An 11,571-nucleotide genomic window follows, 5' to 3' on the forward strand; every position below is an offset into this window, starting at 1 on the left:
CGCGAACTCATTTTTTTGGTTGATTTTTTTTTGTTAAATGGCATTTAAATATATAAAATAAATATCAAAAATATAAGTCTTTGTTTTACTATGTTTGCAAATATCAAAAAATTTCTATATGTGACACGGCACCAGAGTTAAGTTAGGGTTTTTCAAAATGCTGACACGTCGAGCTCAAAAGGTTCGCCATCACTGTTCTAGGTTTTTGAAGTATGCCATTGGTATTTTAATGGGATTGCATTCAATCTATAGATTGCTTTGGGTATTGTGGACATTTTAATGATGTTGATTTTACCAATCCATGAACATGGTATATTCTTCCATTTGTTATGTCCTCTATCTTTTTTTGCAGTGTCATAATTTTCTGAGTATAGGTCTTTACCTCCTTGGTTAAGTTTGTTCCTAGGTATCTTAATCTTTTTGTTGCAATGGTAAATGGGATTGTTTTTTTAGTTTCTCTTTCTGTGAGTTCATTATTGGTGTATAGAAAAGCCATAGATTTCTGGGTGTTAATTTTGTATCCTGCTACATTGCTGAATTCATTTATTAAGTCTAGTAGTTTTTTTTGGTGGAATCTTTAGGGTCTTCTATGTACAGTATCATGTCATCTGCAAATAAGGGCAGTTTTACTTCTTCTTTTCCAATTTGGATGCCTTGCATATTTTCTTAAATGGATTTTCTGATCTAATTTTGTAATGGAGCTTATCCTTCTTGATTGAAGCCTTATAATAAATTATGCATCTTTATCAATCATCAAACTGAAAAGGTTAATAAGAAAAAAATAGGAGATAACATTATTTTCCTTAGTCCAGCTTCTGAATTAATAGAGAAAGCACACACTCTGGAACTTATCCTTCTTGATTGAAACCTTATAATAAATTATGCATCTTCTGTCAATCATCAAACTGCAAAGATTAATAAGAAAAAAATAGGAGATAACATTATTTTCTTTAGTCCAGCTTCTGAATTAATAGAGAAAGCACACACTGAAAAACAATGCTATTTAAAGCTCTCATTGGTATTTTCAATGGGGCAGCAGAACACAGAGAGCAAAAGTGGAACAAAACCATATTGCCTGCTTAATTAGGACAAAAGGAGTGGAAAACAAACATCAGCAACTTGATGATTGTCATATGGTTCAGAACATGACGGATTCGGAAAAAATGTTAATTCAGGGCGCAAAGATGGATAAATGGAACAACATTGTACAACTTGAATTTCTTATATCTGTTTCTCATCTTTTTTGAGACACATGTGTGTAGAGTTCATGATGTTGTCCAAGATATTTTGGCAAACAGCATTGAGGAATATAAGTGTTGACTACTTGGGTGATAGTTGCCAGATCTAGCTACATGTATATAGTGACAGAAAATTGGAACAGAAATCAGAGTGGCAGACTCACATTTGCCACTAATGAAAGTCTTTTGTAAGTGTTGAATTATTCAGTTTAACATTTCTTCAATCCATAATTACTTTGTTATTCTGTCTTTTGTTCTTAGAGATCATACATTTTATTCCTGCCACTAATTAAGTCCATGACCATGTACAAATCACTTAAGCTTTCTCAGTTTTTATATTCTTATTTTCAAAGTGAACAAAGGTGGTACTAGGTAATTTCTAAACTTTCTTCCAACACTGACACTCTATGATGCTGTTGAAAATAGAATTTTCTTGAAGATTAAGGAAAGAATCAATTCATACATTTTACTCAATGAAGAAGTATTATTTAAATAGCCTATATAATAAAAGTGAAACATGTAAATTAACCATCCCTCCACTATGCTCACCAGCCAATCAGGAGTGAGTATGCAAATTAACCCAACAAAGATGGCGGATTAATTTGGATACACAGGCACCGGGCGGAGAGCAGAGCGGGAGAGCCAGCAACTTGAGGGGATGTGGCTCCCTCAGTTGCTCCCTTGGTCGCTCCCTTTGGGGGACGTGGCTCCCTCAGTCGCTGGGCAGAGAGCAGAGCAGGAGAGCCAGAGGTTTGGGGGGCCATGGCTCCCTCAGTTGCTCCCAGCATGAGGAGCACCAGGAATTCTGGGAATAGTAGTTCTGGTGGCAGCCCCAGGATCAGAAGCGGAAACCCAGTGCACAGGGAGCACCAGGAATGCTGGGAATCATAGTTCTGGTGGCAGATGGATCTCCTAGACACTAGAGCAAAGTGAGCCTGGAGCAAATTACTGTTGCGGTGGGGGATGGAGGGAAAGCAAAGGTGAGAGACATAAGTAAAATCAGAGTGTCTAGGAAAAATTAAAGGGAAGATATTCTAAAACTTCCAGGAAATCTCCACCAATGAAGCAAAGAAAAAAAACCTGTCTCTATTATTCTGTGAGCAACAAACCAAACTGGGTTGGGGGTCTCAGACAATTCGCTCATATGATTTCAAAGACAGACAGAAACTCCCAGATTGGAGAGGGCTCCCAGATTGGAGAGGGTGGAGGTCGAGCTGAGGGACCACCCCGCTCCCCACCCCCCATGCACAAATCTTCATGCACTGGGCCCCTAGTATGATATAAAATGAAGTCACAGGAGAGAGCAACTAGTGCCTTGGGAGAATCAATCAGATTTTTGAATAGGTTCTGATTAGAGATCTCTTTAGCAAGAAATCATGCCCAGCAACAAAAACCAAGAGAATGCCAACAGAATTCAGATTCCTCAGTCCCAATTTTATTATATAGAATTGCACTCTTTTGTGTACTTTCTGGCAAGAGCCATATTTTATAGCTGAGTTTTATATTCCTAAAGATGGAGAAAATGCAAGGAAATGCTGACTTGATATCTTAGGGCAACAAAGGGTACAGCTACAATTGTTGAGACCCCAGTGGTAGGGAAAGGTTGCAATTCAGTTGTTTTCTTCATCCTTTAATTACCATATTTGTGAGATCTCTAATATGCCATGTCATGACATTGCCATGTAGGGTTCTCACATAATTAGCCCCCAAACATTTATGAGAGTGAAATGACTGAGGGCTATTAAAAGCTACAAGGACAGGCAGTTGGGGGGTAGAGGGATAGAGGGGATCAATGGGGAAAAAGAGGGGACAGCTGTAATACTTTCAAGGTAAATTTAAAAGAATAAAAGAACTACAAGGACAACTAGAACAAGCCAGGACTCTTTGGAGCAAATTGAGACCTGCAGTCTCCCTATTGGCTTATGTTTCAATTCTTGTTTTATAAAGATGTTTACTTTAAATATTGTTTCATTGTCCCTTATTTTAGATTCATCTCAATTACCATTTGCTCTGACTTATTCTTTAATTTGGGTTTTAAGCAACGTCTCATCATTAATTAGCTATGTGACTTTAAGATATTTTAAAAGGAGTTTCTTTGAGTCTTAGTTTCCTAACCTGAGGATTATTAGGGCATATATGGAGCCTAGTTTATCTTCTCCGAAAAAAAGTGCCTTCCCTTAATTAGAGAGAGAACTGATCTGTATTTATCAAGCCCTCAAAGATAGTTGGGAGAGCAGATATGAGAGTATTATAAATCTGTTTTTTATCTTTCCAGTCTCACAGTCTGTTCTACAGATCCTTTTTGTTTTGTTATATCCAATGTCCATATTGTGAGAGGATATTTCTTCTACATTGTTCTGATTTTTTAGGTGCTATCTTCTACTAATTTCCCCACTAAGGACCTATCTGGATCTTTCTAGGTATGGTGGCAGCTTTGAGTTTTGGAAAACTCTACAGGGTTTTAAGGCATGGTTTATTGTGCCTTGAAAACCAAAATCTTTGTTTCTCTTTCAAGAAACTGCCAATTGTTTCCTCTGTTTGAAACTCTCTGATCACAGGCGTTCTATACCACTGCAATATCTTCATTCTCCATGTATGTCTCTAAATGATCCTCTCCACCTCTTCCTCCTCATTTTTCTCTTCTTCCTCCTCCTCTTTCTTCTTGGACTTGTGCTCCTCTGGCCAACCTTTAACCCTTGGTATCTGACAGGGTCCACTTTGGCGTTTTGCTCTTTCTACTTGCATAGCCTCCATGGGTGACCTCATTCATCCATTGTCATGATTTCAAGGAACACCTCTCAAATCTGTACATCTCTAGCCAACAACATTCCTGTTTAATAAGGTGGGGAGAGGGAACAAGTGGGCAGTAGAATACTGGCTTCTCTGTGCAGATGGAGGCAGGGAGTGTAATGGACCATGGCATGCTAACGATTGCTGACTAAGCACATATGTATGTGCGTTTGAATATGACATTACTCTCTTTGGTTTACTGGTCAATTAATCTTTTATATTGTTTTGTAAGAGACATCTTTATGTGAATGTACCCTTTCACTGCAGGTGATTGTACCCCCTCTTTAAAAAAAAAAGAAAGGAAAACAAAAAACCCTGAACATGGAGCCCTTTCAGCCATAACTATAATGCAAGTGTTTTTTAAAGCAGCCCTCTTAGGTTTTTTTGAAAAGAAAAATATTGGACTCAGTACTCTGCTTTCTTTCTTGTGGTTGTTTGTGGTTAGAATTTATGTACTTTGTAGTTTATATATCAGCAACAGCTGGATGCTGAAGCTCCAAGGAAAACTTCTCTCAAAATAGTTTTGTTGCAAAGAGAAAATGGCATTCGTGAACTTTGGCAGGAACTGTACTCTTGAGCTATGTTCAATTTTGAAACTTGAACAACCCACTGCATGGAGAAGCCAGTCACACAGGATCCTGAGCTGGCCTATTGTTACAAGAGGAAAGTGGTGTCAATGATGCACAGACCTCCTGAGACCTCTGAGAACTTGTGCACAATGTGTCCAGCAGGGGGCATAGGCGAGGCCCACTTAGATGGGGGACCTTACCACAGAACTACATGTGAGCTCAGGAAGAGGCAAAGCAGGAAACCTGTTACTCTGCAAAGCTTCTTTCCGTGACCAGAGTTTGGCTCTGCATTAGCTGACTTAGGTGACAGCTTCACAGATCTTCAAAAAAGACTTTTTTTCCTCATTAAATCATAACATTCATATAATTTGGGAGTCCTTTATAATTAAGGTGGAAGATCCAGCCTTAGTCAGGTCTCCAGGGCAGTGCCCTAGTATCCCAGGCCCCTTACCTTTCAAGTCAGTGTTTCTCTGTTCTCAGTAATGTCAGTAGGAGGCGTCTTGTTCTGCTTAGCCCTTTCAGCTGACCACGTCTGAATCACAGCAGCTGGTTTAAAGCCTTCTACCTCAGTAGCAATCACTGTTGTTAAACGAATATCTGGCCTCATCAGTACTTATTGCTCAATAATTAAGTTGCCTCAAAACAACTCGTCAAAGTCTATTTTCCTATCCAGCTGCTTCTGTGGTATGTGAGGCTGTCCCAGCATGCCACGGCTAAGACCCCTCTGCCACGGCTAGGACCCCTCTGTCACGGCTAGGACCCCTCTGTCACGGTCCACACTACTTGAGATCTGATGCAGAAAGAAGAGCCCCTGTGGTGTGTGGGTGCTGCTCGTGGGCCAGAGACCCTCCCACAGAAGCCAGAAGCCGTCTCTGAGAACCTAGTCCAAAGCCTTCCGACAACAGCTGTCTTGGAGGGATGTGTGTCCTAAAAAGTCTGAGCCACTTTGTTGAGCACCTCTTTTAGTTTCTCACAGACACTGTTGCTTTAGGAGTGCTGGACAAGATGAGTTCTGGAGTCCCCTCTCTCATGGCATCTGGCATTTTGTAGTTCTTTTCTTTCACTCATTCCATTGCCAGTGGAGGCAGCTCTCAGCCCCTTCTCTCTTTATCCTGGAGATCGTTTCTCTTGTCACTTGGCCTGAATTGGAACTACCCCAGGTCACCGCGATAGATCTCAGGTCCAACCACCAGGAAGAAGAGGTCAGGGAATTTATCTGTGATCCTCCTTCCTGGCTGAAAATTTCTCCTTTTCCTTCTTTGAACTTCTCATAGCAAGAGGACTGCTGATTTCATGTCAGACTGAAGGCCCTGTCTCATCATTTCTCCCAGAAAGGACTAATAAAGGGCCACTCAGGGGTTCAAGGTGGCTAATCTCTATAGACAACTGGCAGCTTTTTCTGCCTGAGCAGGAGCAGACTATCTGAAATCACTTAACTACAGGGCACACAGCTATACATTAAAGTGTTTTATTATGCTTCATGAGACAAAAAGAGGATTAGATCCGGATATTCTTTTATGCTAGAGACTAGTACTATGGTCTATGGAGAGGTATTAATCCCTCTTTTTCTGGGGGGTCTAAAAATGGAACAAAATCTTATCAGTTTGGGACAGTTTTAATAGGGTTCTCTCATAGGGCAAGTGAATGGATGACATCGAAGCTTCTGGGTTCTCATAATCAAGTGTCTTGCTTGCTTTTTAAAGACTGGCTATTGGTTGGGCTTGGGTTTGGAATCAGGACATTTGGGTATATGAGCTCACAACATTTGGATTCTGCTGCCTTATTTGGTCAGAGCAAATATAGTTATGTAAAGGAATCCTCCATAAATTGGTGGGAAAATTTTAACTTCTGCACCACTGTAATTACTCCTTATTTTATGAGATTCTGATCACCACCAAAATCATTGTAAGACTTTAGTCATGTTTAGTTTATTGCACAAAGTTTATTGTTTGTCTTTATTTTTCAGCCTCCACCTCAGATATATGACAAACAGTTGGATGAAAGAGAACACACCATTGAAGAATGGAAAGGTGACTCTACTACTTAAATAAAGTATACATTTTACTTATTGAAACTCAAAAATGTTCTGAAACCTTTTTCTTTTAAAACAACTTAGTAAGAGAGGATTTTCTAATTGCTACCCTCTTACACCATTTTCAAAGCTCTTAAAAACTAAATCTATCCTTTCATATTACTAGTAATACTTCATTTACTCAAGAATGAAAGGAATTAAATACTGACACTTTTTAAAATAGTACTGATTATCAAGATATTAGCCATGGTGGAGGGCAAACTTCAGTTTAACATTTCACAATTAAACATGTTCTGTTTGTATATAAAATTATACAAAATGGATAAAATCATATCTGAGATGATTTAGACATTAGAAAATAAAAGATAATATATTGATTCATTCACTTGATATATAGCACTTGAGAATTTAAATAAAAACACTAAGTAGCTTATTTTCTTTAAAGTTAGAAAGAATGAATGAATACATTAATTCGTTTTTTCCCAAACACACTGTATGAGATTATACTTAGACAGAAACTTTATATAAAGAATAGTTAAACTAATATAACTAATTACAGAGTAGAATAAATATGAGAAAACCAAATACAGATTAAATGAGATCAAAATTAGGAGGAACATAAATGGAAGATCTAAATGGAAGAAATGTTTGTGCCACGTTGAATAAGTTAATTCTTATAATTTATAATTAGAAAAATGAAAAAAAAAACAGAGGAAAATGCTAAAATGGGGACCTAAGAGGAAAACAAAGGGTAGATATGAGCAAGAAGTATCATAAAGATCATAAAGAGACTCCAGTGGTCAAGAAGTCGTGTTGAAGAATATGGAAAATGAGCATCCTCCTTCCTTTCTGCTATTTCAGAAAAAATGTAGAATAGAAACAGTGGATGAGGTAAAAGAAAATATTAGATGATAGATGGAAAAGACTTAGTTTGATCTAAATAAGGACCAGAGGGCACTCTTAGGGGTTTGTGTTGAGTAAGTAAGTGAAAGGATATAAATATCACTTAAGAAGATAGACATGGACTAAAATGTGAGAAACTGGGGAAGAAAATACCTGCCAAAGTATAAAAGCTATTAGCCATGTTAAAGCAGGGATGGTTAACCCTGAGTGATTGTTGGTCAGAAGGGGCAAAGTAAAACAAAATGAAAATATACAAGTTTAACTCTAGTAAAAAAAAAAAGCCAAAAATAGATGCCAGTTTGGGAATAAATGTAATAACTTTTAATGTTGGGTTTTAGGCAAGTTTGGTTTGACAATTCCAAGAGTTGAGTCTAGAAAAAAGGTAAAGTAAGAGTTAAAAAATTGATAGAAACTAATGGTTTGAAGTCATGAGAATGTTATTTATACATAAATATAGTGACTTATTTACAAGAATAGCATGACACCCCTTAAGAAGAGAGTAGAAAAGAAAAATGTATGTTCAAAACTGAACCATTAAAATCCTTAAGAGATAAGTTAGAATGTGTTAGGAATCCCCCAAAGAATTCAGAAAACAATTAAAATGTGTATTCCTCATACATTTATTTGGCCAAATGCTTTATTGAGCAACTACTTTTACCAGGCTCTGTGCTATTGCAAGAAAATGTAGAATTAGAGGAGTAAAGGACTCCCGATTGTGTTCTAGTTTACTCAGCCCCATCAAAATGTTATTTGTCATTAAATGAGGAATTTTCTTTGTGGACTAAGAAGAAATTTATTTTTTAATAACACTGAATTGTTTCTTACAGAACTTATCTATAAAGAAGTAATGAATTCAGAAGAAAAGACTAAAAATGGTGTCGTAAAAGGACAACCTTCTCCTTCAGGTACTCACTCTCAGTGAATAACCAGTAAACCAGTACTTGTGTATTTCTCTTGGCTTTGAGCAGGAATTGCGACCAACAATATTGCTTATAGCACATATGAACAAATATCATATGACTGTTGTCCTTTAACAAATTCAGTTTTACTCCCCCCACCTTTTGTTAGCTAGAAGAGGCAAAATAAAACAAAATGAAAACATACAAGTTTAACTTCAGTAATGATAAGCCTAAAATGAATGCCAGCTTGGGAATAAATGAAATAATTTTTTAACGTTGGTTTTTAGGAAAGTTTGGTTTTATAGATTCAAGAGTTGAATCTAGAAAAAAGATGAAGAGTTGACACATTTATGGGAAATAATAGTTTGAAGTTCAGCGGGGCATTCTGACTATTCAGATTATGAAGACCCAGCACAGGAGTTCTTTTAGAACTTATTTTAAGATAATAACGAGTCTTGCAGAAATGTTAACATGGGCTGCTTCAAAGGTAACTGCTACTCATCCAAATGCAGAGCTGTAACGCCCTCTCTACCACCAAGTCAAAAGAGAGGTTAGGAAACCCTGCAGCCCAAACCTCTTTCCTCATTCACTCCAGCGTGTGAACTCTTCACAGGGTTGGTGTGACAGTAGTTGAAGCATCAACCAAGATGCTCACCAATTAACGTCAGCATGGAAAATCTTTCAGTTTGTGATATACAGATCTGTGCATATGCATATTTTGCTATGCAATGTGCTTTAGGATTACTCAAGATAATTTACTTACACTTATTAATGCTAATATTTTTTCTAAGATCTATGTTCTGAATATAAAGAGAATATAGAAAGAGTTCTAGAAAATGTAATGGCTGCCCTGGCCTGTGTGGTTCAGTGGTTGAATGTTATCCTGTGCACAAAGAATTCGCTGGTTTGATTCCTAGTTGGGGCACATGCCCAGGTTGTGGCACGTCTCCTGCTAAGGACATGCAAGAGGCAGCTGATCCATGTTTCTCTATCTATCCCTCTTCCTTCCTCTCTCTCTAAAAAAATCAATGAAAACATAAAAGAAGAAGATATATGGCTTATACTCAGCTCATGCTGGGAAGAATATAGGCTGCAAATGATTAGTTTAAAAAAATAGATTTGGTTTTCTACCTTTGAAAAGCAATTTTTCCCCCCAGGATTTTTTTAGTTGTTCCAGGAAGAAAAAAGATGTAATATGAATTAATAAATTTGTCATACTTGTTCTACTCTAAACAACAGTTAGTACCTATAACCACTAGGCTGCCTAAATAGATGCATTTCAGTTATGATGTGTTTTTCTCACCTCTAGACTGGAAGAAATGACAGATTCTATTCCAAATCTTTCCTTTACTCAAAGAGGGTTAAGGGAATCATTGGGGTTGCATGCCCACACTATTCATTGTTCTAGCATCCAAATTGCTACAAGCCTGCAGAAGTTGCTTTTAATTTACCTGCATGTTCTGTCTGCTGCTAATTAAGGAACCCAAAGACTGAATCCAATACCCTCAAGATGCCTCTTGCTAGGGCAAAAAGACTCCTTGTCTTAAGAATTCCCATAATGGCCAGATCATATTTCGCTGTCATCATTAAGAAGCCAAAATATCAGGGTCCAATGAAGGGTGAGCTAGCATCTCAGGCTGGGACTGGACACATTTTAACATAGTCTCTTCTATTCATCTTTGGTTAAAGTCATCATTAGTTCATCTCCTTTCCTTTTTCCAAAGCGATCAGAATCATGCTACCCACTCCAGGACACTCAATCTTCTGCTATTTTCTCTTCCATTTTTCCCTTAGCCATAACCAGGACTCCACAACGGCTAATCTTTGATGACTTAAAATCCACAATTCTCTTTTTAACACTTCCACAACACTTCTACAAAAATATTCTTATTTCCATGATTCCTTTTATGTGGCTCAGGGAAGGCAAAAGGGGACTGAGGAGTGTAGAAGGGAGATTAATTAATCATTAAAGGGATGGGATGAGTGGTCTGCCATATGAAGAAAACTTTAAAATATTTGGCAAAGGAACAAAGTTTGTATATAATCAAAGCATACTTTCTTAATCATTAAAACCATAGTTCTTATACAAAAGAAAGTGAGTACATGTAAAAGTTTCTTTTAACTCATCAATGAAGAAAATGGCAGAATGACAATGGTAGGTTGATGAAGATATAAGAAATTAGGATTTATGTAATCTGTGTGTGTGTTGGAGGGGAGCCATAGATTTGAGCAAGAGTTCCACTGATCAGTGCTCTCCAATGGCTTTGCATCACTTATGATTTAAGCTTAGTAACCTCTTGCTGATATTGATGGCCCTCTATAATATATCCAGGCTTTTCACATGGCACCTTTTCTAGAGTCTTATATTTTTACTAGAGGCTCGATGCATGAAAATTCATGCAAGAATAGGCCTTCCTTCCCCTGGCTGCCGGCAGCAGCTTCCCTCCGGCCCTGGCTTCGTCAGGAAGGATGTCCAGAATGACATCCGGAAGACGTCGGTCTAATTAGCATATTACCCTTTTATTATTATAGATATGGCTAGGTTCACCACCTTTAGGAATTATGTTCACTCTGAAGTGTTTGCTTATTAAATACCACATTGTCCCCAAATATCTTTCATATCTGTCCCAAAAGACTTTTCATAACATCCCAAATAAATAGGATCTTTCTGTCTTATGGGTATTACTAGCTCCTGTATTTTAGATGTCTTATTACCCCTTTAGTGATTATAAATTCATTGAGAAGAAAGCCTTTATGCATTCATCTTGCGTACCAAGCAATGCCTAATTGCTGTGCCATGTGCATAATAATAACCTGATAAACATTTATTAATTTAAAAATTGCAGCTCAGGCCCTCCCTCGGCTTATTTCTTGGTGCTCTTCCAAAGACAGAATTCAAGACAGCATCATAGCTTTAACACAGTTTGCAGTTCAGTAAGTTCTTATGGCAGTAAATATTTATTCACTTTATTAATCACCATGAAGATAAATAAGCCAAGAATCAAATATATGAAGTGTTGCTACTGACATTTGCTCATGTTTTATTTTATTTTTTTTAATTAAATCTTTATTGTTCAGGTTACATTTGTTCCTCTTTTTTCCCCCCCCATAACTCCCCTCCTCCCAGTTCCCACCCCACC

The 11,571-nt window shown here is 37.6% G+C and overlaps 1 protein-coding gene across 8 annotated transcripts in view; it reads left to right on the forward strand.

Annotated features, from left to right (window-relative positions):
- Window positions 1–11,571, forward strand: part of MAPK10 (mitogen-activated protein kinase 10) — a 287,077-nt gene that overhangs the window by 264,513 nt on the left and 10,993 nt on the right. For all 8 annotated transcript variants that reach the window (XM_014545974.1, XM_014545971.1, XM_014545975.1 and 5 more), the window contains 2 exons: window positions 6,564–6,627; window positions 8,360–8,437. In XM_014545974.1, coding sequence (XP_014401460.1) covers window positions 6,564–6,627; window positions 8,360–8,437 — 142 coding nt within the window. The remainder of the gene's footprint in view (window positions 1–6,563; window positions 6,628–8,359; window positions 8,438–11,571) is intronic.

The sequence above is a fragment of the Myotis brandtii genome, unplaced genomic scaffold, assembly GCF_000412655.1.
Source record: "Myotis brandtii unplaced genomic scaffold, ASM41265v1 scaffold424, whole genome shotgun sequence".
NCBI lineage: Eukaryota > Metazoa > Chordata > Mammalia > Chiroptera > Vespertilionidae > Myotis > Myotis brandtii.